Source organism: Notamacropus eugenii, chromosome 4 (assembly GCF_028372415.1).
Source record: "Notamacropus eugenii isolate mMacEug1 chromosome 4, mMacEug1.pri_v2, whole genome shotgun sequence".
Lineage (NCBI taxonomy): Eukaryota > Metazoa > Chordata > Mammalia > Diprotodontia > Macropodidae > Notamacropus > Notamacropus eugenii.
Genome location: NC_092875.1, coordinates 80,404,972 through 80,427,192, shown reverse-complemented (window position 1 = coordinate 80,427,192; position 22,221 = coordinate 80,404,972). Strand labels below are relative to the sequence as shown.

Genomic DNA, 22,221 nt, shown 5'->3' with positions numbered 1-22,221 from the left:
GCGGTACGCTCCTCGTAGCCACAGCCGTGGGTGCTGGGGCGAGCTCGGCGGGCACATCCTGCCACGCTAACCGGACAGCGGCCCCCGGTGCTGCCCTTCACTGACCAGGGGCCCGGGGGCGCTGCTCCCCCTCCCGGGTGTCACGTGGCCCCGGGCTCCTTTCCCTACGGCTCCCTCCCCTTCCCTGTTCCGTGGGTTCTTTCTGATTAAAGTTGGAAAAGCGCGTCCGAGCCTCAGTGCCCACACCGGAGTATTTTAATATCACAACACCGGGCCTGAACGTTGTCATCAGAGCTTGTTTTCAAGTTTATTGTTTTTTAACTCAAACTAAAAAATAAAATTGCCATGCCTGAAAACGCCTGCGAGAAAGAGCGCGTCCTCAGCACCCGCCTGAGCAGTCTGGGGCCGTCAGTTGTCGCTACCAGCAAGGTGTTACCGGGGTGTCTGCGTGGTCACTACCAGAAGGGACAAGCAAGGGCTGCCGAGGGGGGCCTGTCAGCAGGGCCGGGGCGGGGGGGGGGGCTTCCGCTGGAGGTCAGAGGTCAGACGTAGGAGGTTAAGCACGCAGCCCGGCCCGCTCTTGTCCGTGGGAGCACCGTCCCCGCCACGCACAACACTGAGTGAGGAGGTGAAGGCAGGTCCACTCCCGAAGCTTCAACTGAGCTAAAAAGTAAGTACTGGAACACAGTGACTTCATGACTGGGGGTTCCTTAAGGCACAACCAATAGAACAGGCAGGAACGGTCCCCTCTGCGCTAAGGAGGCGTTGGGCATTGTAGCCCTCCTGTCTGGGGCAGTTTGTAAGTTAAGGAGCAAAGAAAAGCGGAGGAATGACCCTTGCTGATCAGTTCTGGCAGAAGCAGGCCCGACAAGACGGGGCTTTGTGGCAGTTCCCCAGACCCTGCCCACCCCTCCACCCCAGCGAGGGCCTGTTTGTCAGGAGTCCCTCCAGCCCTGACAGAAGAGCCAGGCAGACCCACACCCAAGCACACCCAGTGATGAGGTATCAAATCCTCATTCAGGAAACATCCAAGGAACCATAGTATGGGCTGAAATGTTCAGAATCTTGTGGGCCTCTTGGCTGCAACCCATCCCTCAATTATTCCAGCAACCCTGAGGATCCTCTGCTGGATCCTCTTCAACTCCTATCCAACTTCAGCTCCTGCTTGAACCAGAGCCCTGGACCTGAAGGGAGGGTCAGGGAGGGGCTTAGGAAGCAATTTTGACAAATCATATTAGGCCAACTTATACCCTTCCCCCACCACACCCATTCTTTAGGAAGGAGACTGGCTGGGTCCAGGGCAGGGTAGAGTAGGGCTATGGTTGCTGTCCTCAAACCCATCATCACTGCCAGAGAAGAAGAGGGTAAGGGATGGGGCAGCAAGCTCCGTTAAAGGGAGAAGGCTCCTGTGCAGATGCCAGTATAGACATTTTCATCCATGGGAACATATCTCCCTTGCTTCAGGTCCAGGAAGAAGAGTCGGTCTGACGTCTGGTGCAAGTCAAATCCTTCTCGCTGAAGCCGTGTTTTCTGGATCTTGAAGGTCCCTGTGGGATAAGTAGGAAACAACTACCCAGCCAGCAAAGACTAATGTGGAATGAGGCCCCCCAGGGCAGAGCAAGGCCCTAGAGATGGAGAAATCAAAATGATATGAATATACCTGTTGTGTCCACCTGAGGCAGGAGGCGAAGGAAGATAGGTCGAGCATATGGTGGAAGTACTCTCTGTAGCTCCTGGTACAGGGCATTGGGGTTCACCGAAGTATGGGGGTCGGCAATGGCAGCCATTCCAGCCTTGCCCTCCACTCCTACAATGGGGTTGTATGCTGAGAACATTACCAGGCCCTTCGACTTCTCCAGACCTTTCAATCCCCAAGGTTCCCCAAAACCACTTCCCCTCCCATTGCATTCTCCTGACTCCCACCCAGGGAAGGCTCCTTGCCTGGCACATCCACCCCATAAACTGCCACATCAGTCTGGCCCAGAATACGGCTTAGGACGCCTTCCACCTCAGTTGTGGAGACATTCTCCCCTCGCCACCGAAATGTATCTCCACTCCGGTCCCGGAAATACATGTAGCCAAGTTCATCCATCATCAGTACATCTCCTGTTGGGACAGAGATGTTAACGTGAGCTACTGTGGAATACTTCTCAGGGATCATATGCCCCTTATAACCAAATTCTTTTCCTAGGTTAAACTAGTTTCTACTTAGGGTGCTATTCTCAGGAGGTATCAAAGAAGTAGGTGGGGGTATGTATGGAAGCAAAATACTTGAGAGTTAGGGAGAGAGAAACAGTTCCTTTAAGATAGGTAGGGCTTAGGAAGTACTTGAGAAGGAAATGGGGTTTGAGGGGTACGTTGGTGATAAGATGAGGTTTAGCAGTACCTGAGAGGTAGGCACTGTCCCCTTTCTGGAACACATTATATGCTATCTTCTTGTTGGTTGCACTCTCATTGACATACCCGTCAAACCGGCGAAGTGGATCTTGCTGATTGATTTGCCCAACCAGAAGGCCAGGCTCCCCTAAGGATCAGAGGTATATATGTCAGCCACAGGATAAATCTGGGATTTCTGGCAAATGAAGATGAGCAAGTACTTGGGGGTTTAATTGGGTGCTAGATACTCCCCTCACCCCTCCTCCTTACCAGGCTTGCAGGAAATGCAGAGCCCCTGGGCATCCCTTAGCAACTCCATTGTATCCTCATTCACCTTCACTAAGCGGATTGGGTATACATTGGGCAGGATCCGGCTATTGAAACCACATGCCCCCACCTAGGCCAGGTGGAAGGAGAGAGAAGATATAAGGTTTCAAGCTGAGTGAGGAACCTCGGGGTGTTTCAATACCTCCATAGGTACTGCCACTCATCTTTCATGCCACAGTTAGATTTGATCACCCTGTAGAGTTCGGAAGTTCTCATCTCCAGCTCTCTCTGATCCTCTGTGTACTCCATGGTCATGCCCAGCAGAGCCAGCCCCCTCCCCCCACCCACCTCAGTTCTCACCTGCCTCCCCTAGCTTCTGTTTGCCCTCCCCACCTTTCCATCTATGTTGGCAATGCTGCAGTTGCATTCAGTTGCACCATAGAATTCTCCAATCTGCTGGACCCCAAAACGGCCAGTGAACTCCTCCCAGATGGCAGGCCTGAGTCCATTGCCCACAGCTAGGCGCACATGGTGCTGGTTCTCTGCAGGCCGCACAGGCTGCTTCAGAAGGTAACGGCAGATTTCACCAATGTACTGAACCACCTGATAGGAGTGAGGGAAGAAAGGACATGAATAAAATTATCGTGGCAGGAGAAAGATATCACTGGGGGACACGTATGGCAGAGGGCATGGATGAGGCGGCACTTGAGATATGGCAGGAACAATGTGTTAGAGGCATTAAATATGGAGGGAGGAGGAGTAAACAGAAGGAGAAACAGCCACTCACAGAAAAGCTCAGGCTTGGTAGGATCTTTAGAGATCATCCAGTTCAACTAAAGAGGGCCACTAAGCCTCCATTTGACTATTTCTGGTGCCCGGGAGGTTGTTACCTAAAATTCATCCTGTTCCTTTGCCTACACTTGAGTTGTTAAACACTAGTTCTTCCTCATACTGAGCTGCCAGACCACACAAGTAGGAGTCAGCATTGACTTTTGACTTTTGCTCTAATCATCAGATCTGACTGCACAAAAACAGCCACTTCTGAAATGATGTCCATAATAGGAACTAGTCATCTCCCATTTCAAAAGATCATCAATTCATTCATTCTTTAACTAAGCATTATATTCTTCAATGTTCATTATGTCCAGAGCCTTCCAACTCATCTAAAAAAAAAGGATACATGAATCTGAGGCATAAGGCTTCTGAGTATCCTAAAGCCTTTGTCCTATTTCATTTCTCAATCTCAAACTATATTTTCAATTTTTTTTTTGCATTGAAGCCATCCAGTATATTAAATCAACATACATGTATAGTTAATTTGGAGAATACTGTCAAGTTCTTCATAAAGTTCTATATTCCTTTACCATCTGCAATAAAAGTTGCAGCATAAATTATAATTATCTTCATGGGGATGTTTTCTTAATTCATTGTAAGAACTCCAACCTATCTCAGGAAATTATGTTCCTTGTTGATTTTAGGTGAATGTTGAATCCAGCTGTGCCAACTCTTTCATTTCCTCTCTAAGGAAAACCTATGAAACATCTTTCCATGTAGCTACATCTTTATGTCTTCTAGTATAATTTTCTAGCATTTTCTTAATACCAATGTGCCAGTGATAGGGATGTGTATCATGGAATACCACAGCATCTAAAGACTTGAAATTAAAACTCATCCAAAGTGCCAGTGAGAGGTACATGGTGGATGTGAATAGGCTTCAGCTCACTGAAACTGAGGGACTGGTGAGCAAAGGATGTCATCACAGAAAAACATGAACAAAAAAAGAGATGGGCCAGTCAGAGTGAAAGCAAGGAAAAATTGGTGTCAGCCTGTGTACTCCATGGATAGCCATGCAATGTCAAGAACTACAGACAGAGGTCTTCAGCATGTTATATGGATGCCCCGTGGTGGGCTTACAAGAGATGCACAGGATGGGAAGGTTGTATTTAGTAGGTTAAGAAATGCTTATTGGTTTGGACTGGGCTTAGCTCTGCATCCTTGGAGGAGGTACTCACAACAAAGAGATCACATGTCCATCAAACTGTCCATCATTTATATCAACAGAGTTATGGCTCAGTTGTAGAAGTCCATTGAAAAGATTCAGTAAGCAAACTAGACAATCCAAGAATCCTTTGCCCCCTTTCTGTCACTGATCAACAGAGCAGAAGGAGGTTGTCCGGGACCGAAGGACATTTTGTATTTGTATTTCTTTCATGAGTTGCTATGGCCAAAAAAATTTCTATCTGGTAGCCAACCCTCTGGTAAGGAGTCTCCCTGTACTTGGGCTAGGCTGGTCCTTACACAGCAGACACAAGCTCTTGCGGGGACTAAACATGGAGGCTGACTTGTGGTCAGCTGATATAGCCTCTGAGAACCCAAGAAGACTTTTGTGGAAGAATTTGTCAAAATTTCTCTTAAAATGTGGTGAACAGAAATCAACACATACTTCAGGCTTGGTGTGACCTTTGAAGAAAACAATATTATCTCCATTGCTTTAGAGCAGGGGTTCTTCATGTCTTGGTAGTCTAGTGAAGCATATGGACCCATTCTCAAAATATTATTTTTAAATACATAAATTTAAATACATAAAATTACAAAGACAACCAGTGATATTGAAATATAGTTATCAAAAAATATTTTTTAAAAGTTCACTGACTCCAGGTTAAGAGCCCCTGGTCTAGAGACTATCCTGCAGCCACTTTTTTGCTAGTCAGGTCACACTGTTGGTTCAAAATAAGTTTTTGATAAACTGAAACTCCCATTTTTTTATCTGAACTGCTGCAAAATCATACCTTCCAAGTCCTGTACATATGCAGATGTGCAGGATTTTTTCTAATCGAAAGTCAGGGCTTTACATTTATCCCTGGGAAACTTCTTTATGTAAGATTTTTGGCTCACTTTCTCACTTGTTGAGATCACTTAAAATTTTAATGGACACCCATTAAGTTAGACATCCCTCCTGCTTTTATGTCTTCTATAAATCTGATAAACATGCCTTCTGTGTCTCCATCTAAGTTGTTTCTATAATCATAGAAAAAGAATAGTTTTTGAAACAGATATAAGTACAGAATATCAAAAAGTACATGGCATGGTACTAGATACCTCACTGTCGACAAGGCCACTGTCCTCTACTGGGCTGGCTGTTCAACCAGCTATGAATCCGCTTAACTGTATCTTATTATCCAGCCCACATATCATGATTATATCTATACAGTATGAGACTTTTTCATAGTCTTAGTATTGGAAGAGGCCCTAGAAATCCTCGAATTTAACCTCTCATCGAATGCACCAATCCCTTCAAATGCTGTAATGACATAAAGAAGCTCTATTCTCTATCAACCTAACAAATCTATGTGCAAATTACATTAATGATACACATGGTGGTGGTGTGGTGTCAGAGAACTAATCTAACTTGACTTTCCTAGTAAGAAGATATGGGGTTGGAAGCAGTATGATGTTTGCTCTGTCTAACTTCAGTTATCTATGAATGCAAAGGTCCAGCCCTGACACCTCTCTTTTATGCTGCCAGGGTTAGCGATAGATAGATGGTAAGAGAAAACACAAAATGGGGACCTAGAGAATCTCAGAGCGGAAAAGGACCTCAGAGGTCCACCCCTTAGCCAGAATATGAGTCCTGTTTGTAATGCACTCTATGAAGGACTTTTTAACTTCTGGTGGTGAGGAAGTGATTCCTTACAGAGTCATATTCAAACAACATACTGAGGAGAAGGCCATGGGTAAGCATAGACAATATTTGTCAACCAGCAATTGAAGACAAAGGCACATTTTAACTATTTGACTTTGAAAAAACAGAATCTCAACCTTCCCGTTCCCAGAACAGAGTGTACTACTACTTTTCAGCTAGACTTTGAGATGACTTGTGAGAGTGTGTAAAGAATGGGTTAGTCAAGCCTCGTCCTAACTGTCCACCCTGTGTCCTTGGTCTCCCAGCTTCTATTCCTTCTGAGACAGAAGTGGAGCAGGGTAGAAAAGGTTCTAGATTTGTTATCAGGAAGCCTGGGTTCAAATCTTGGGTCTGCCACTTTGCTAGTTAAGTCTACAAATGACTTCATACCTCTGGACATCAGTTTGTTATCTGTAAAATGAAGAAGTCAAACTTATTAAAGGAAGGGTGACCCAGAAGAGTAGTCACAGAGCCTAGGGGTTGGAAGAGGCCTTAGAGACCATCTGATGCAACCACCCATACCTGACCAAGAACATGACATATCATCCCCCAACCTTTCCCTAGAGACCTCTAGTGAGTGAAAGGCAGGCTGTTCCACTTTGGGGCATCTCTGATTGTTAGGAACTTTTTTCACTTCTGCAGCTTCTGTCTATTTTCCCAATCCTGCCCTCTAGGGCCAAGCAGAACTAATCTAATACCTCTGCCACAGAACAGCTTTTCAAATGTCTGAAGGCAGCTATCAAGGGCCTGCCCAAATCTTCCCTTCTCTGAGCCAAACATCTCTAATTTCATCAGACAACCTGTCCTTATTTGGCATGATCTCACAGCCCTTTACCGTCCTGGCTGTCCTATTGCTCACAAATGTCCTTCCTAAAATGTGGCATTGAACTCAACCTTCTGGTTGTAATCTGATCAGGACAGAGCAGAACAGGAAGGGGAAAGGAACAAGCCCTGATTAAGTACCTACTGTGTGCCAAGAGGTTTACAAATATCATCTTAGGATCACCACCTCCATAGTCCTGTTCACTATCCTTCTTTACTGAGTTCATGGTCTGCTAAAATCTCCACTAGCCTGGGGAAACAAAGGAATAGTTGGTGAAAAAGCCAAGAGAGGAGCCAGTGCCAGCACTGGGGACATTTATTGGGGGATCTTGAAGATTTCTCTTAACTCTCTCCACATCTGCTTCAATATTTCTACTCCACAATATTCTTCAATCCTCATTTTCCTGTGAGTACTCCCTTTGCAAGCACAGGTTATGACCCCTCTCTCTGTACCTTAGCAGATAATCTTCCATTTTCTGTGGCTAAAAGTATTCATAACTGGGTGGCCAGCCTTTTGGCTAGACAGCAGGAACACCAAGTCACCAGGCCTCGATGCCTTTCCAGCTTGGTAAGACCTGCCAGAACTTAAAGGTAGCTGGGAGGCACAGTGGATAGAACACTGGGTCTGGAGTCAGAAAGACTCCTCTTCCTGAGTTCCAGTCTGGCTCAGATACTTACTAGCTGTGTGACCCTGGACAAGTCACTTAACCTTGTTTACCTCAGTTTCCTCACCTGTAAAAAGAGCTGGAGAAAGAAATGGCAAACCACTCCAATATCTTTGCCAAGAAAACCCCAAATGAGGTCACGAAGAGTGGGACAAGACTAAAAATGACTGAAAGAAAAAGGCCAGAGTTTATGTTCCACTGGCAAAGCCTTCAAAAACCTTGGGCCACCTCTATGCTATGATGAGACACTGGAGGAGAGCTTAGTAGAGGGACCTTCCTTATGTTTAGTATTTTTATCCAGTCTGTTTTCCTGTAGGCACTACAGGATCTTAAAAATCCTCAAAGGGATTGACTACTTGCTTTGGGGGAGAGGAGGGGAAAAGCTGAGATGCCTCATTGCCATTCAGGTGAGAAACCCTGGCTAGTCAGCAGTAACAGTTCTGGTAACTTAGAGAGGAGCATTGGCTCAGCCATCCCTGAGCAAAATGAAAAAGTCCAACTCAGGCCTGAACAGTGTCCCTAGGTGTCAGTACCAGCACATAGTCCTAAATGCTTACAAGGAAGCATTAATAAAGCAGGGAAGGGATGAGATGGGAGTAGCCATGTGGGGAGAAGAGAGAAGGAAGAGACATGGAAGGAAACAGCCAAACGAAGTGCTGAGGGGGAAAGTGGACATGGTAGAAAGAGCAGGTTAAGGACATAAATACAGTGAGAGCATCAGTATCTCTGACCGTGCAGTTGTACTTTATGCAGTCATCCCAGAAGCGGCTGGCAGAGAACTTCTTTCTGATGACGACTGTGAGCCCATAGAGAAGGCACTGCCCCACACCCATGATGTTCCCTGTAGAGAGGGTAGGATTGGCCTTAAACGCCTCATCAGACCCACCCACACCCTCCCTTCCTTGCCAAGGTCCATTCTACATCAGGAATTGCTGAACCCCATTCCCTTCAGTACCTGCAGAGTGATACAGAGGAAGACAATTGTAAATTATATCTGAGGTTTTCATTCTGTAGGCATGGTGTCCAAAGGCTGCAATTCGATAGTATCTGGGTGAGAGAGAAGTGAGGCTGGAGGGGGTACATGGGAAAGAAGACTTTGGCAGAGAGAGATGCAGAGAAGGGGTGAGACTCGTGCCTGAGACACATGAGGTGATGCGTGGCTGAAGCCAAGATGGAGACCCAAGAGCTGGGACTGGAGGATGTAGGGAGAGGGCAGGATTGAGGATAAGGATTGTGTGGAAGGGGCCAAGTTAGGACTAGGGCAAGGAAGCAGGGCTGATAAATTAGGAGGGTGGAAAGTGGTTAAGGCTGGAAAGCACAAGGGGAAAACCGCATCTGAGGAAGCAAGTATCCTCAGCGTGCAGACCCTTACTCATCTTTTCATCCCACCTGCTGTGTACTACAATTGCAGCTTTGGGCATCCCAGTAGTGCCAGAAGTGTAGATATAGAAGAGACGATCTGGAAAGAAAGGGAAGCATCAGGGCAGGAGGAGCCAAGAGTTTTGCGGGATTTGTTGATGGGGATGGAGGAAGGAGAGGGAAAAGGCAAACAGGTCTAGACCCAAATTAGAGAGACTGGCAGGGACTATCTCAAGGGGGAACCCCAAACCAGACTCACCATCCATCCCTTTAGGAGGCACTTGCACAGGGGGCGCTGTGGAGGCCTCACTCAGCATAGGATCAAGAAGGTGAGTATCAGGGGTGACACCTTCTGGCCCAAAGTCCCCAGAGCAGAACTTCACTAGGTTTTTCCCCAGCTGTACACTCACTTCTGAAATAGCTGGAATATATGAAAGGTGCCTATTAGCCCCAACCTAAAGACACATGGCCACCTCTTGTCCATAGGCTATTAACCTTAGCCTGAAGTCATGCCTCTTGGCCCCAGGACACCTGAAATCACTAGTTCATAGACATACTCCTCAGTTCACCGATATGCCTGTTAACTTCAGTCAATAGACATGTTTCAGCTCCAACCCAGACATGTTTGTCAGACCCAGCCCACAGACATACCTACAAGTGCTAGCTTACCAACATGATTGTCAGCCCCCAGGCTACAGACATACCTGGACATGCATGTAATGTTCTTTTCTCCTAAGCACAAGGCCATACCTTTCCCTTGCCTAAACAATTAGGGAACACTTTTCAAAAGCCAAAGTTGATCATTCCAGTCTAGCTAGCTTCCCTCCCCCCCCAACACCCTACTGGCCCCCAGATCCCACCAGTCACTCACCATTTGGAGCCATGCTCTCCCTCCTCCTATCTCCAAAAGTCCTCCCCCAGACTAAAAAGGTAACCTTTGCCTTGATACTGTGGGGCCTGACCCCCCTGTACCACCCCCAGTCTCACCAGCTGCTAGCTCCCCCCCAAAGATCAGGGCCTTGGCCCCTGAGGTGCTGAGGCAGAACATAAGGGGCTCCAACCGCAGGTTCACATTGAGCAAGGCAGCCTCCACTCCTGCCTTGGCAAGGCCAAGCCACAGTCCCACAAACTCAGGCCGGCCCTCCAGGAACATGGCAACCACATCGCCAGACCCATAGCCAAGCTGTAGGAACAGGTTGGCCACTGCATTGGAGTACTCATCCAGTTGCTGGAACGTCCACTGCTTTCCACTGGCCACGTCTACTAGGGCCACCTTTTGTGGCTGTCGGTTGGCCACCTCCTGGAAGATGTAGGGAATGGTGTGCCTGGCCTGCTGGTGCCGTCGGAGCTCGTAGCGGACACTACATAGCACGGAGAGGCCACTGCAGCAGGGAAGAAAAGAGATCAGGAAGACCCTTTGACAGAAGCTGTAGAAGTGGCCACTCCTGTGCTCCACGTGGCCCCAGAGCATTGCTTCCCCCAAAAGAAACACACAAATACTTTTTGGAGGAGCAAGGCAAGGAGGGGTAATAGTCACAGGGCCACTGCAGCATATACATTTACCATGTGACTTTGGAGCAGCCTTTGCCTCAGTTTCTCCCTCTGGGTAATGAAGTGGGCAGTGGCCTATCTTGTGGGAGCAGTGAGGCAAGAAAAACGGTTAAGGAACAATAACATTCAGCAGAATGCAAATTCCTTGTCATGGCATCCCCAGTACCTAACAGTACTCATATAGAAAGTACTTCAATTACATATTCATTGACCAATTGAAGAAGTTTTTGGTAAATAAATCAAATTTTAAAATTTTATATCATATCTCATGTTTTAATTAAAATGTTTTGATATGAAAAATACAAAAATGGTTTCAGTATATGATATATCATTAGCTGTGTAGTTAAACAGTATCTAATTAGCAAGTATATTCCTAGTTCCATAGGGAGATCTTTTAGCTCAAAGATAGCTTCATAAGATAATTTCTAATTACATACAATTCAAAGTAGCATGCTCATGTAAATCTCATAGAAAAGTCTAACAAAGAAGCCACCCCAGGTCTTGCGGACTAATCTAATGGGACCCACAGAGGCTCCTTTCTAGTTTACTTAGTAGGATTAAAGAAGATGTCTTCTCTTGTTAGTCTGAACCCAGTCAGTTCAGAAGATCCAATTAAACTAAGAGATACTTAGCTCTGGTTCTTATACTTTGGATCTCCAGAGAAAACATGCTCATTAGCTACAGTATAGGAAGAGAGGTGACAGATTCATTCACCTCTCCTGACTGTCTGTAAAGATATGTATATTGTCAAGAATGCAACCCTTTCAAGGAAAAAGTCATGAATGACTTAAATGTTAGGGGATAAAGTAGAACTGACCAAGAAAGAATGTAGAAAAAAATGCAAGAAGGAAGGAGAAGGAACAGGAGAGAGCAATTTTTTGACCCAAATATTCTAGAAGACTTGAGGGACAGATTTCTGAGGACTGAAGTAAGATTTGTCAAGTTAAATCAAAGAACATAAACGCTTATTGTGTTGGGGATATGTACTATCCTGTTAGACGTATCCCCAAATACAGGATTAACCTGTTCAGCAGGGGAATTCATGTTATTGAGCTCCAATAAATACAACCACCAAATCATCACTCAGTTTTCTGAGGTGGTTTGAAGACAATCTGCAAAGGTATGTTGGTAAATCCCTATTTTTTTCACTTAATTTTTTATTTTTTCCAATTACATGTAAAGACAGTTTTCAGCATTCCCTTTTAAAAGATTTTTTTTTAATTCCTATTTTAAATGGTCATTGTGTTCCCTTCTTTTTCTCTCTCCCTTAGTCATGGAGAATATACATTCACACCTACCTCAGTGTTAGTAGAAAACATAGACTAGACCAAGGTTTCTTGATGAGTGATTGAACTAACTAATACTGTCACTACTGAGAATGAGGGGAAGGGAAAGGAGAACTGACTATAAGAGAGAATGAAAAGGGAATCTGGGGGATCATGCCAAGGAGGGCCTGGGAAAAATGAGAGCTGCAAAGAAGATGGTAGAAGGGCCAAATGCCATGTTCGGGGTGGAGTGGGGGTGGGCCATGGGGAGCCAAAAAAAGAAAACTGGTTAAATATTTGATGAGGGAGAATTAAGTTTTAAAGGCCCTGAAAAGATAAAGCTACTCTGGGCTGTAACCAGAGTACTCAGAGGGCTCGGCTATTTTGGGAGACCTAAGGAATCTCCCCTGTATTGCCTCCCCCCACTCCAGCTTCAGCTCTCCCCTGGCACTAGCTCCCTTCTCACTCTGTTCACTCGCCTCTGATCCCTTCCCTCTGCCCTATCACCGCCTTCCCCTCCCAAGCTCTGCCTCTCCTCTTCCCTGATTCCAACTCCATCCCAACACCACTGCCCTTCTATCCCCAGAGCTCTATCCTGATCCTCTTTCTTCATTCCCAGCTCCATGACATTCTAGCCCCAGGTCAAGTATCTCTGACTGGAGAGAGGAAATAGAGGGCACAGGAGGGTGATGGGTGGCAACACACAGCAAAGATTATTAGTTCATGGGGGGACGGGACTTGCAGGCGTAGACATAACTTATGGAAGGGGATCCCTTGCTTTTCAGAGTAAGATACAGAATCTCTAATGCAGCACTTTTTTCTCCTGCCTTCTCCATCTTCCTTGTTCATACCTTTTGTCCCTCTCCTCCTCCTCCTCTAGTATTTCCCTTGAGGCTTAGGACAGTGACCAGAGGGTAGAATGCCAATGGGAACCTGGGAGTGAGTTCTAACTGTGGACAATGCATGTGGCGACAGAGTTAGGTCATGTTAGGCTTCAGAGTCCAACTTACCCTGCCTTTCTGTCCCCACTTTGGACTGCCCTTTCACTTCACTCCCAAGGGAACAACTCTCTTCAGATCTTAAAAGTCCTCAAACTTTACTCCCAATCGGAAGGGAATCGTCTGTAAACATCAGACTCCCTGGGACTGTCTGTACTTCTTTGTAGTGGATAAAGGGGCCTTTCTCTTGCTCACTGGCTCGGCCCCAGATTTGTCGCACCCTCCTAATCTCTTCTTCCAAGGGCAGACTCCATTTTGAAAAAGCGAGAGAGCCCCCAGGAAGATGTGGGAGAAATATGCAAATCCTGCATATTTCACCTGAAGCCATCAACTCCTTGCTGAGTCAGATTAGGACCCTATATTGTGTAAGGGGCAAGAGAAGTGGAATAGACTCTGACAGAGCAAGTTGATCCCACTATGCTAAGGCCATGGAGCCAAGTTTATAAGCTATTACAAGCTACCATAATACCATCCTCCATACCCATCGCTACCAAAGCACCCAGTGCTACCATCAGGTTCCCTTACAGCTTTGTCTCAGTGTCCCCATTCCTCCTCACAGAGCTTTTTGGTACCCCGTATCCCCCTCACTTACAAAAGGTCCCTTAGTGCTGTCTTGAAAATAACGCGCAGGAAACGCCAACCACCAGTGCCCACATAGACAGTCAGGGCAGCTGCCAGACCCCAAGACCAGGGTAGTCCCAGGAAGCGGAGGAAGCCCACTGAAGCCAGTGAAGCCGTGCAAAGGCCTGCAGCACGCATTCTAGGAGAAAGAAGGGGAAGAATCATTCTTACTCTACGGCCATATTTGCTGGAAGTGGGAGAGGGGAGAGGTGGACAAACAGTAAGGGCAGGGAACAGGAATCACTAGATCATAGGACTTAGATTAGACCAGAGGGCCAGTGGAGTAGAGGAACATGAGGTGAAGTGAAAAAGAAAAGTAGAGGAGAAAATCAAAGAGGTAGAAGAATCATGTGGGGAGAAATGAACCAGAGTAATAGAACAAGGACCAAAGTGAGAAGAGCTCAGAGAGGCTGAGGGGTCCTCCAGAGTAGAGGGGGAGTGAGGAAGAGGAGCTGGGAAAGAGGGAGCTGGGACAGTGTGAAAGAAAGGGGGAGAGGAGAAAAGGTGAGGGGAGGGAGAGAGGGAGGGAAGGCAAGAATAAGAGGACAGCTGGGGGAGAGACGGAAGAGTAACTGGGCTAGGAGAGGGAGCTGAATCCCTTTGAGGGGAAGGGTGAGGAAGGAGGACAGGGAGAGTTGAGGGAGAGTCAGTGACAGAGTAAGGAGAGAGTGGGGGTAAGAGGGGAGGGTGAGAGTGGGGAGGGGGGAATAGAGGGGGAAAGTAAGAGGGGGGCAGGGGAAGTGAGGATGAGCTCCCTGAAAGCAGGAGAACAGGAATGGGGAACACTGCAGGGAGAGATGAGGAAGGAGACCGTGGGAGTGGAGAACATGACAAGAAAAAGGGGTGATGGAGAAATCGTGAAGACAACAATAATGGGGGACAGGGATGGGGAAGAGAGGGGTTGTGGCAACAATGAAGGTGGAACAGTGGGGGAGACAGAAAGGAAGGGATAGGGAGGGGTGAGAGTAGTGGGGACAAGGAGAGGGACAATGGGGAAAGTGGTGCAAATACTAAATGGGGGACAAGGAAGGACCAGGAAGAGGACAGTGAGAGAAGATGGGAGAATTTAGAAGAGACTGATGTTTAGGTACGGTTAGACCAGAGGGTCTCCCGTCTTAATTGATTTAGTGACTTCTGGGACCACAGGGGAGGAGAGCAGGGCCAGGGGCCAGGGAGAGGGTTAACAGGGCTAACCAGAGGGTTTCGTAGTTTGGTACCCGACAGAATAGATGGCTTCCCTGGTCTCTCCTAATAGTTTTAGTGACTGACTTAGGGACTACCAAGGGAGGACAGTGAGGGGACAGTGAAAAGGGACTGTGAGGGGGCAGTGGGGGCAGTGAGGGGGAGGGAGGACAGTGAAGGCAGAGAGTGAGGGAGGACAGTGGGGGACAGCGAAGGGGACAGTGAAGGAGGATAGTGAAGCGACAATGAAGGGACATTAAGGGGGGACAGTAAAGGGGCAGGGAGGGGGGCAGTTAAGGAGGCAGTGAGAGGGCAGTGAGGGGCACAGTGAGGTGGGGGGCTGAAAGGCGACAGTATGAGAGGCTGTAAGAGGACAGGAGCATGTAGGTCAGGTACACGTTGGACTAGGTGACCGCTTGGGTCCCTTCCAGGCTGTGTGGTCACCGCTGTGACTGGGGGGGGAAGGTCCTGCAGGGGTGCTACGGGGACAGGAAAGGACAACGGTGGGGGATCAGTGAGGGGATGGGGAACAAGGGGAGGACAGGAAGGGGGGTCAATGGGGAAACAATGAGAGCTGTAGGACACTGTCACACTGTCACACGGACACACACACACACACACACACACACACACACACACACACACACGTACACGCGCGCGCGCGCACGTACCTCACTCCCTGGTCTGCCCCCCGGCCCCCCACCCTCTCCCTTTCCCCTCTCCGGCTTCCGGAGGTCCGGACCATAGAGCACCTGGGGGGCCAGAGAGGCCGGTTCCGAGATCCGGCAGCTAGAGCAGCCGCCCGGCAGCTACCCTTCGTTTCCATGGCAACCCTCCGCCTGGCAGGCGCCGCGCGGGGGAGGGTGAAGGAGGGTGCCTCCCACCGGAGCGGAGAGCCGGGCCTCTCGCCAGCCTCCTCCCCCGCCCCCCGAAGGGCAGATATGGAAACTGAGGCCCGGAATGGGCGCTTGCCCGGCGTCCCCGGCCTCCGGCTGCCACATCCGATCCCGGCTTAGGTGCGGGGCCGGGCTGCGAGCCCAGGGCACGCTGCTGGCGGCCGCCCCCTAATGCTGGTAGAATGAATGAACCCGCGCTGGCGCAGCTGCGTCCACCTCGGCAGTTCTGTCCGTCCGCTCGTGCCGCAAGGACAGCACGGAGGCATCGGACTGCCACTCCAGCCCCAGCACCCTGCCGGAGGTTGGACCTCTGAATGTGCCAAAGTCCGACCCCGGCCACCCCCGCGATCTAGATTCGCGGATTCCCAAAGCGGGGCTGAGCCCAGAGACCATCCAGCCCCGCCTGAACAAGGCTCCCTTCTAAAACAGGATTCCGAGGGGGGCTGTGAACTTGGATGGGAGAAAGAGTGACATCTCGAGTTCCGTTCATCTCTACCCTAAATTATTTAAAAGCATTGTACTGAGAAGGGTTTCATAGGCTTCACCAGATGCCAGAGAGGTCCGTGACACAAGGCAAAAAAACTTCTCTAAACGCTCTAAAACATACCCAACCGTTAGAGGTCATCCAGTAACTTGCTTTCGGGGTTCCTGGAAGAGGGAAGCATCGCTGATGACTCTTGGACGTTTGCTATTTCCACCCTGGCGTTACTCACAGTGTCATAATAGGATAATAATAATTATAGCTCTTGTTTATCTAGTGTCTTCTTATTTGAAAGGAAAGAAGAGCCCTAGCCTGGGAAAGTCTAGGTTCTAGTACTCGGGCCCTTCTGCCACTCTCAGGAGCACCCTTAGGCAAATTCTTTTCCTCTGGAGTGGTTGGCTGCTGCCTTTGGGATCAGTGGCCCCAGGCTAATGCTCTTTCTATTCCTGATCACTCACCTCCTAGGAGTTCTCCAAAACAACTTTCATGGAAGATCGGTGATCTGAGGCCCTCAGTCCAGAAGGCAATCGCAGCAGCTTTAAGGCCAGGGTTTCTGCTTTGGTTATCAACTAAATCCTTAGTACTAGAGCTCTCCGATGCCGTCGTCCCAGGTACACTCACTTAAACCCCCTGAGGTGCTCTTGCTCCACCAGGCCTCTATTGACAAGCAATGTGGGCAGTAGAGGCAGCTGGGGATCTCACAGCCTCCATACGGGAAGACTTGGCTTCCGCTGAGGGCACCTAAAAAACTCCATCTCTGGTTTCTGAGAGTGTCCAACCTGCTGAAGATGGGGCAGAATCACAGCTTCCTCGGACTGCAGCTTTTGCAAACAGGATTTCAGTGGTATCACAGGCGAATGTCCCCAGAAGGCAACTGTATTCTCCAAGTTACTACTCAGATGCTGCTCTTTTGAAGCCCCGTTCAAGCAGCTCCTCTGATGCTCTACTTGGGATGGGGGGCAGGGGGACCCTGCACCTATGGTGGGTCGTAGCACCGACCCCAACTCTGGGTGCTGCCTGGCCTGGGAGTGCCACAGAAGCTCTGGGAGGTCCCTTCCCGGCTCCCGATCCACAATTTCAAGTTCTGGGCTCAGATCCCCACTTTCCTCTCCCCCAACCCGCCCCTGCCCCTGCCCCCGCCCCCCGCTCCACCCCCATCCTTTGGATGCTTGTTTTCAAACAAGCTCTATGACCTTTCCCCCAGTTTCTCTTCCGTGGGGGTAGGCAGTCTTGGCCTTGGTCCAGTGCCCTTTGGAGAAGGGGGCTGACAGGCATACACTCTATAGCCTCCCATTGGTCCCTTGAGTGTGGGCAGCTCAGCTTGAGGGAGGGTGGGGTGGAGAAAAAAGATAGAAACTGTTGTACTGCGTGCCCCCTCCTTCCCCACCCCACACAATGTGGAACTGAGCCGGGCAAATGGCTCACCCCACAGCCCCTCCTGCCGGCTTGAAACTGTAGTGCTCTTTCATTGTCATTAGGGATTTAGACCCAGACAGGAACTAGTCCACAAAGATCACTTGGTCCAAAAAACTCAATTTATATCCAGGTGATGTGGCCAAGGCCACACAGCAGTTGGTGACAGACTGCGATTGGAACCCAGGTCTCATGACTGTGAATTCAGCATTCTTAATGCTCTTCATAGTATCCTTACAGGCATCCTTTCCTGATGTCCCCAGCTGGTATTGCCAGCCCTCACCACTGTTTTACTAATCTTGTATTTATTCTGCATGCATTTTTCTTTATATACTTCTGCGTGTACATGTCTTTTCCCCTGACAGAATTTAAGGGACTTGAGATCAATCAGCCAATCCACAAGCACTTATTAAGACCCTACTATGTGCCACGTGCTGTGCTAAATACTGATGAAACAAAGACCAAAAACAAAAAAAAAAACTTGTTCCTATCGTCAAAGTACTTAAATTCTAACGGGCAGATCAACATGCATATTAATGGATACATATAAGATATAAACTAGAAGACAGCCTTAAAGCAGAAGGCTAACTAGGAAGGTGTCCTGCAAGAGATGTTTAGGCTGTCTTGAAGAAAGCCAGGGATTCCAAGAGATGGAAAGCCCTCTGGGCATGGTAGAATGCTAATGAAAAGGCATGAATTTGAGCTGGAAGAGGTCTGTAGAGGCCATCAGATACAACCCCTTCATTTTACAGATGAGAAAACTGAGGTTTTGAGATTAAACTGATTTGCCCAGGAACACTCAGCAAGTGTATATGGTAGGACTGGACCCAGGTCTTCCTTCTTCAAATGGAATGCTCTATCTCCAACAGCAGATGGAATATCACGGGTGAGGAACAGCAAGTAAACCAGTCTGGCCAAACCATCAAGGGGCTGAATGAAAGACTGGACAGATTATATAGGGCTGGATCATGAGAAGCTTTAAATGCCAAAGAAATGAGTTTATACTTGATCCTAGAGATAAAAGGGAGACACTGAAGTTTGGATTGTGTGTGGCAGGGAGGTGATGTGATCAGATCTACAATCTAGGAAATCATTTTGGCAGCTGTGTGAAGGATAAACTGGAGTAGGGAGAGACTTGAGGCAGAGAGACCAATTAAAATGTTATGATAATCTAGATAAGAGATAATGGGTGTGAGTAGTGGCTGTGTGAATAGAGAGACTTTTTACAGCATGTAAAAGGTGTTGTGGAGGTAAAAATGATTGGATGTATGGAATGAGACTAAGGAGTGAAAAAAAGCACTGAGGTTGAGGAACCTAGGTGACTAGGAGAATAGGGTCTGAAAGTGTTAGGGAAGCTTGGGAGAGAGGTGGGCTTGGGGGAACATGAACTTAGGTTTAGACATGTTGCATTGGAGGTTTGGGGAGAAGGGTGAGTTTAATTTTGGACATGTTGAATTTGAGATGCCCTATGGGTCATCCAGTTCAAAAGTTCCAGCAGGCAGGTGGTATGAGACTAAAGCTCAGGAGAGTAAGTAGGATGAACTATGCTAATCTTAGAATCATCAGCAGAGATAATTACAATGCATGGGAGATCATGAGATCACCAAATAAGAGTGTAGGGAGAAAAAAGGGCTCAGGACAGAGTTTTGGGGGACATTCATAGTTAGTGCGCATGACACGGATGAAGGTCAAAGAAAGGTTTTCATAGTTAAGAGCAGGGATTGTTTCATTTTCTTTTGTCTTTGTAATCCCTGCACCTAACAAAGTTCATGACACATAGTAGGTGCTTAGTAAGGATGTCTGTTGATTGATTGACTGCTCTTTTTGAGAGGCAATAAGGAGCAGTAGAAAGGATGCTGGATTTGGAATCAGATTTTATTTTGTTTGATTCCCAGATCTGGTACTTACTACTTATGTGACCTTGGACAAGTCATTCACCTCTCTGAGTCTCAGGTACTTCAATTGTAAAATAAGGCAGTTGGACTGGATAACCTCTAAGATCCCTTCTACCTTGAATTGTATCATATTATTAGACTCTCTCCTGTTTCCCCACTCTCTACACTCCCAGCACAGCCAGGCTGCCTTCTCAGACTTCCCAAAGGATCGGAACCAAAGAACTTCAGCACCAGGAATTGTTTTGCTGCCCTGAGCCTCCTCTCCTGCTTTGACTAATAGTATGACAGACAACGCTTAGCCCAAGAGAGGTGATAGGCTGGGCATCCCTTACGGTGTACAAGGACATAACCTTAAAGGATAGAAAAGATCCAGAGCCAGCACTCCAAAGAGGGCTTCCATTTTTTTTTTTTGTTGCCTTCTCATCCTCCCAAGATTCTATCTTAGACCTTCTTCTCTTCCTACGGTGACCTTATATCTTCTCATAATTTCAGTTATCACATATATATGCTGCCCATTGTTTCTCTATCCTCAACCTCTCCCTAGACATCCAGTCCCCTCTTCCCAAACTACATGAGATACTTCCCCATTTTGAAGAGTCCATGAGCCCCTCAAATTCTAATGCCACAGCCAAGAATATTTGAAAGATTGTGGAGAAAATGGAAGAAGCCCATCCTGACTGGAGAAGGGCAACTGCCCTTACTTTTAAAAAAAACAAAAGAGAGCCCTCTGCCAACTAGAGACCAGTGAACTTGGTTTCAATTCCTGGGAAGTTTCTAGAAGAGATCAGTAAGAAGCTAATTGATGAATATCTACAAAGGGAAGCCATGATTATATTCAGCTAGCCCACATAGCCTCATCAAGAGCAGGTCATGCCAGACCAACCTCATTTTCTTTTTTGACAGGATTACTAAATGGATGAATTTGGGGAATGCTGAGGTTATAGTTCGTCTGGATTTTAGTAGAGTTTTTAACAAATATCTCTTTTTATTCTTATGGAAAAAAATGGAAGAATGTGAATGGATGAGAATAGTTAGATGGATTTAGAGTTGACTAGATGACTAACAAGGAGTAGTTGTTAATGGTTTAAGCATTAAGGTGTCTGGAGGGCTGTGGCAGAATACTCCAGGGATCTGTGTCTGGCCCTGAGCCAGTTAATATTTTAATCAATGCTAAAAGCATAGATGGAATGTTTACCAAATTTACAGTTGAAACCTTGCTGGGAGGCAAATACCAGGTGAAAGAATCAGGATCCAGTAGTATCTTGATAGGTAAGATTGAGTTGAATCTAATTAAGAGGAAATTCAGTGGGGATAATGGTAAAGTCCAATACTTGGAAACAAAATATTGACTTCACCAGTATGAGATGAGGCAGCAATTTGCCTGAAAAAGATCTAGGGGTGTTGGTGAATGATGTGGCAGCATCCTAGGCTGCGATAAAAGACAGCTTCCAAGAGGTGATAGTCCTACAATACTTGTCAGACCTCAGATAATAATCCTAATGATAACAAATTAGCATTTCTGTAGTGCCCACCCTGTGCCAGGCACTGTGCTAAGTGCTTTACAAATATTCTTTCACTTGGGACCCACAACAACCCTGGGAGGTGGGTGCTACTGTTATCCCTATTTTATAGATGAGGAAACAGATTGACTTGCCCGGGGTCACAGAACTAGGAAGTGTCAGAGTTGGATTTGAACTCAGGTCTTTCCTGATATCATGTCCAGTGCTCAATCCACTGTGCCACCCAGATACATCTGGAACATCATGTTCCATTCTGGGCACCACAGTTTAATAAGGTCATTGATAAGATGATAGGACAAAGGACTTTAAGTCCATGTATTCTGAAGATAAGTTGAAGAAACTGGGCATGTTTAGCTTAAAGAAGACTCTAAGTACATAGTAGCTACTGAAGGCTTTCATAAGTCTTAGTCTATTTGGTGCAAGAGAGCTGAACAAGGGGCAAGGTATACAGGTTATAAAGAGACACTAGGCAAAACTTTCTAATAATTAGAACCATTCCAAAGTGGAGTGGGCTGCTCTTAGAGTGGCTCATGCCCACTCCTTGGAAGTCTTCGAGCACAGGCTTATCAGGTATGTTCTAGGAGGGATTCCTTTTATGCATTGGTAGGACTAGATGGTCAGTGATGCCTGTTCCAACTCTCAAATCCTGTAATTTTGAACAGTTCACCCCCAAACCTGTCCTACCCTCTAACTTCTATATTAATAGATGGTGCCACCATTTCCTGTCTCCCAGGTTCCTAACCTTGGAATTATAAGCTTTTCTTGTCATACATTCTACACATCTAACGTGCCACCAACAATTGGCATTGTTGCCTCTGTAATTATGTCGGGCATCCAGTCCTTTCTACTGTGCTCCCCCTCCCCCAGCCCTATATATCTTTGTCTCTTCTTACTCAACCTAGTGTAATAGCTTATTAAACTCACCCTCCTGCTTCGCTTCTTTCTCCAAATCATCCTCCACTCTGATGCCCATTAATCTGCCCAGTGTACCTCATGATAATGAGACATCTACTCAGACCTGCAGGGACTCTCCAAAGTTTAAACTCCCAGGCCTGGCACTCAAAGTCTTCCACAATCTGGCTCCAACCTAAACATCCAGTTCACACAATTTCTTTGTTGTAGTTAAATTGAACTCTCTGTGTTCAGTTTCTGTCTATATGACTTTGCTCATGGCACCCCTTACCCTTGATTGAAACAGACCTCCCCTACCCCCCATCTGCTTCTGTTA

At 47.2% G+C, this 22,221-nt stretch overlaps 1 protein-coding gene across 3 annotated transcripts; it reads right to left on the bottom strand.

The window, feature by feature from the left end:
* Window positions 1-282: 282 nt before the first annotated feature.
* Window positions 283-17,279, bottom strand: SLC27A1 (solute carrier family 27 member 1). 3 transcript variants are annotated; one of them, XM_072602480.1, is made up of 13 exons: window positions 16,624-17,279; window positions 13,578-13,745; window positions 10,159-10,553; window positions 9,431-9,592; window positions 9,202-9,271; window positions 8,768-8,859; window positions 8,544-8,653; window positions 3,037-3,246; window positions 2,647-2,773; window positions 2,387-2,524; window positions 1,942-2,106; window positions 1,661-1,807; window positions 283-1,547 (listed from the first exon to the last, which is right to left on the bottom strand). In XM_072602480.1, the coding sequence occupies exons 2-13, from the start codon at window positions 13,742-13,744 to the stop codon at window positions 1,390-1,392; spliced, it is 1,941 nt and encodes a 646-aa protein (XP_072458581.1). In that variant the 5' UTR covers window position 13,745; window positions 16,624-17,279; the 3' UTR covers window positions 283-1,389. The 3 variants fall into 3 exon arrangements, with proteins under 3 accessions (XP_072458581.1, XP_072458582.1, XP_072458580.1); XM_072602481.1 differs by lacking the exon at window positions 16,624-17,279 and adding an exon at window positions 15,541-15,797; XM_072602479.1 differs by lacking the exon at window positions 16,624-17,279 and adding an exon at window positions 15,460-15,537.
* Between the last annotated feature and the right edge of the window lie 4,942 nt (window positions 17,280-22,221).

Excerpts from the sequence above, each read along its gene's own strand:
- SLC27A1 (XM_072602481.1), bottom strand. The coding sequence starts at position 15,614 with ATGGAAACGAAGGGTAGCTGCCGGGCGGCTGCTCTAGCTGCCGGATCT. Across the intron at positions 3,247-8,543 it reads GCATAAAGTACAACTGCACG|GTGGTTCAGTACATTGGTGA; the intron begins GTCAGAGATACT and ends CACTCCTATCAG. Across the intron at positions 1,808-1,941 it reads TTATGGGGTGGATGTGCCAG|GAGTGGAGGGCAAGGCTGGA; the intron begins GCAAGGAGCCTT and ends ACCCCATTGTAG.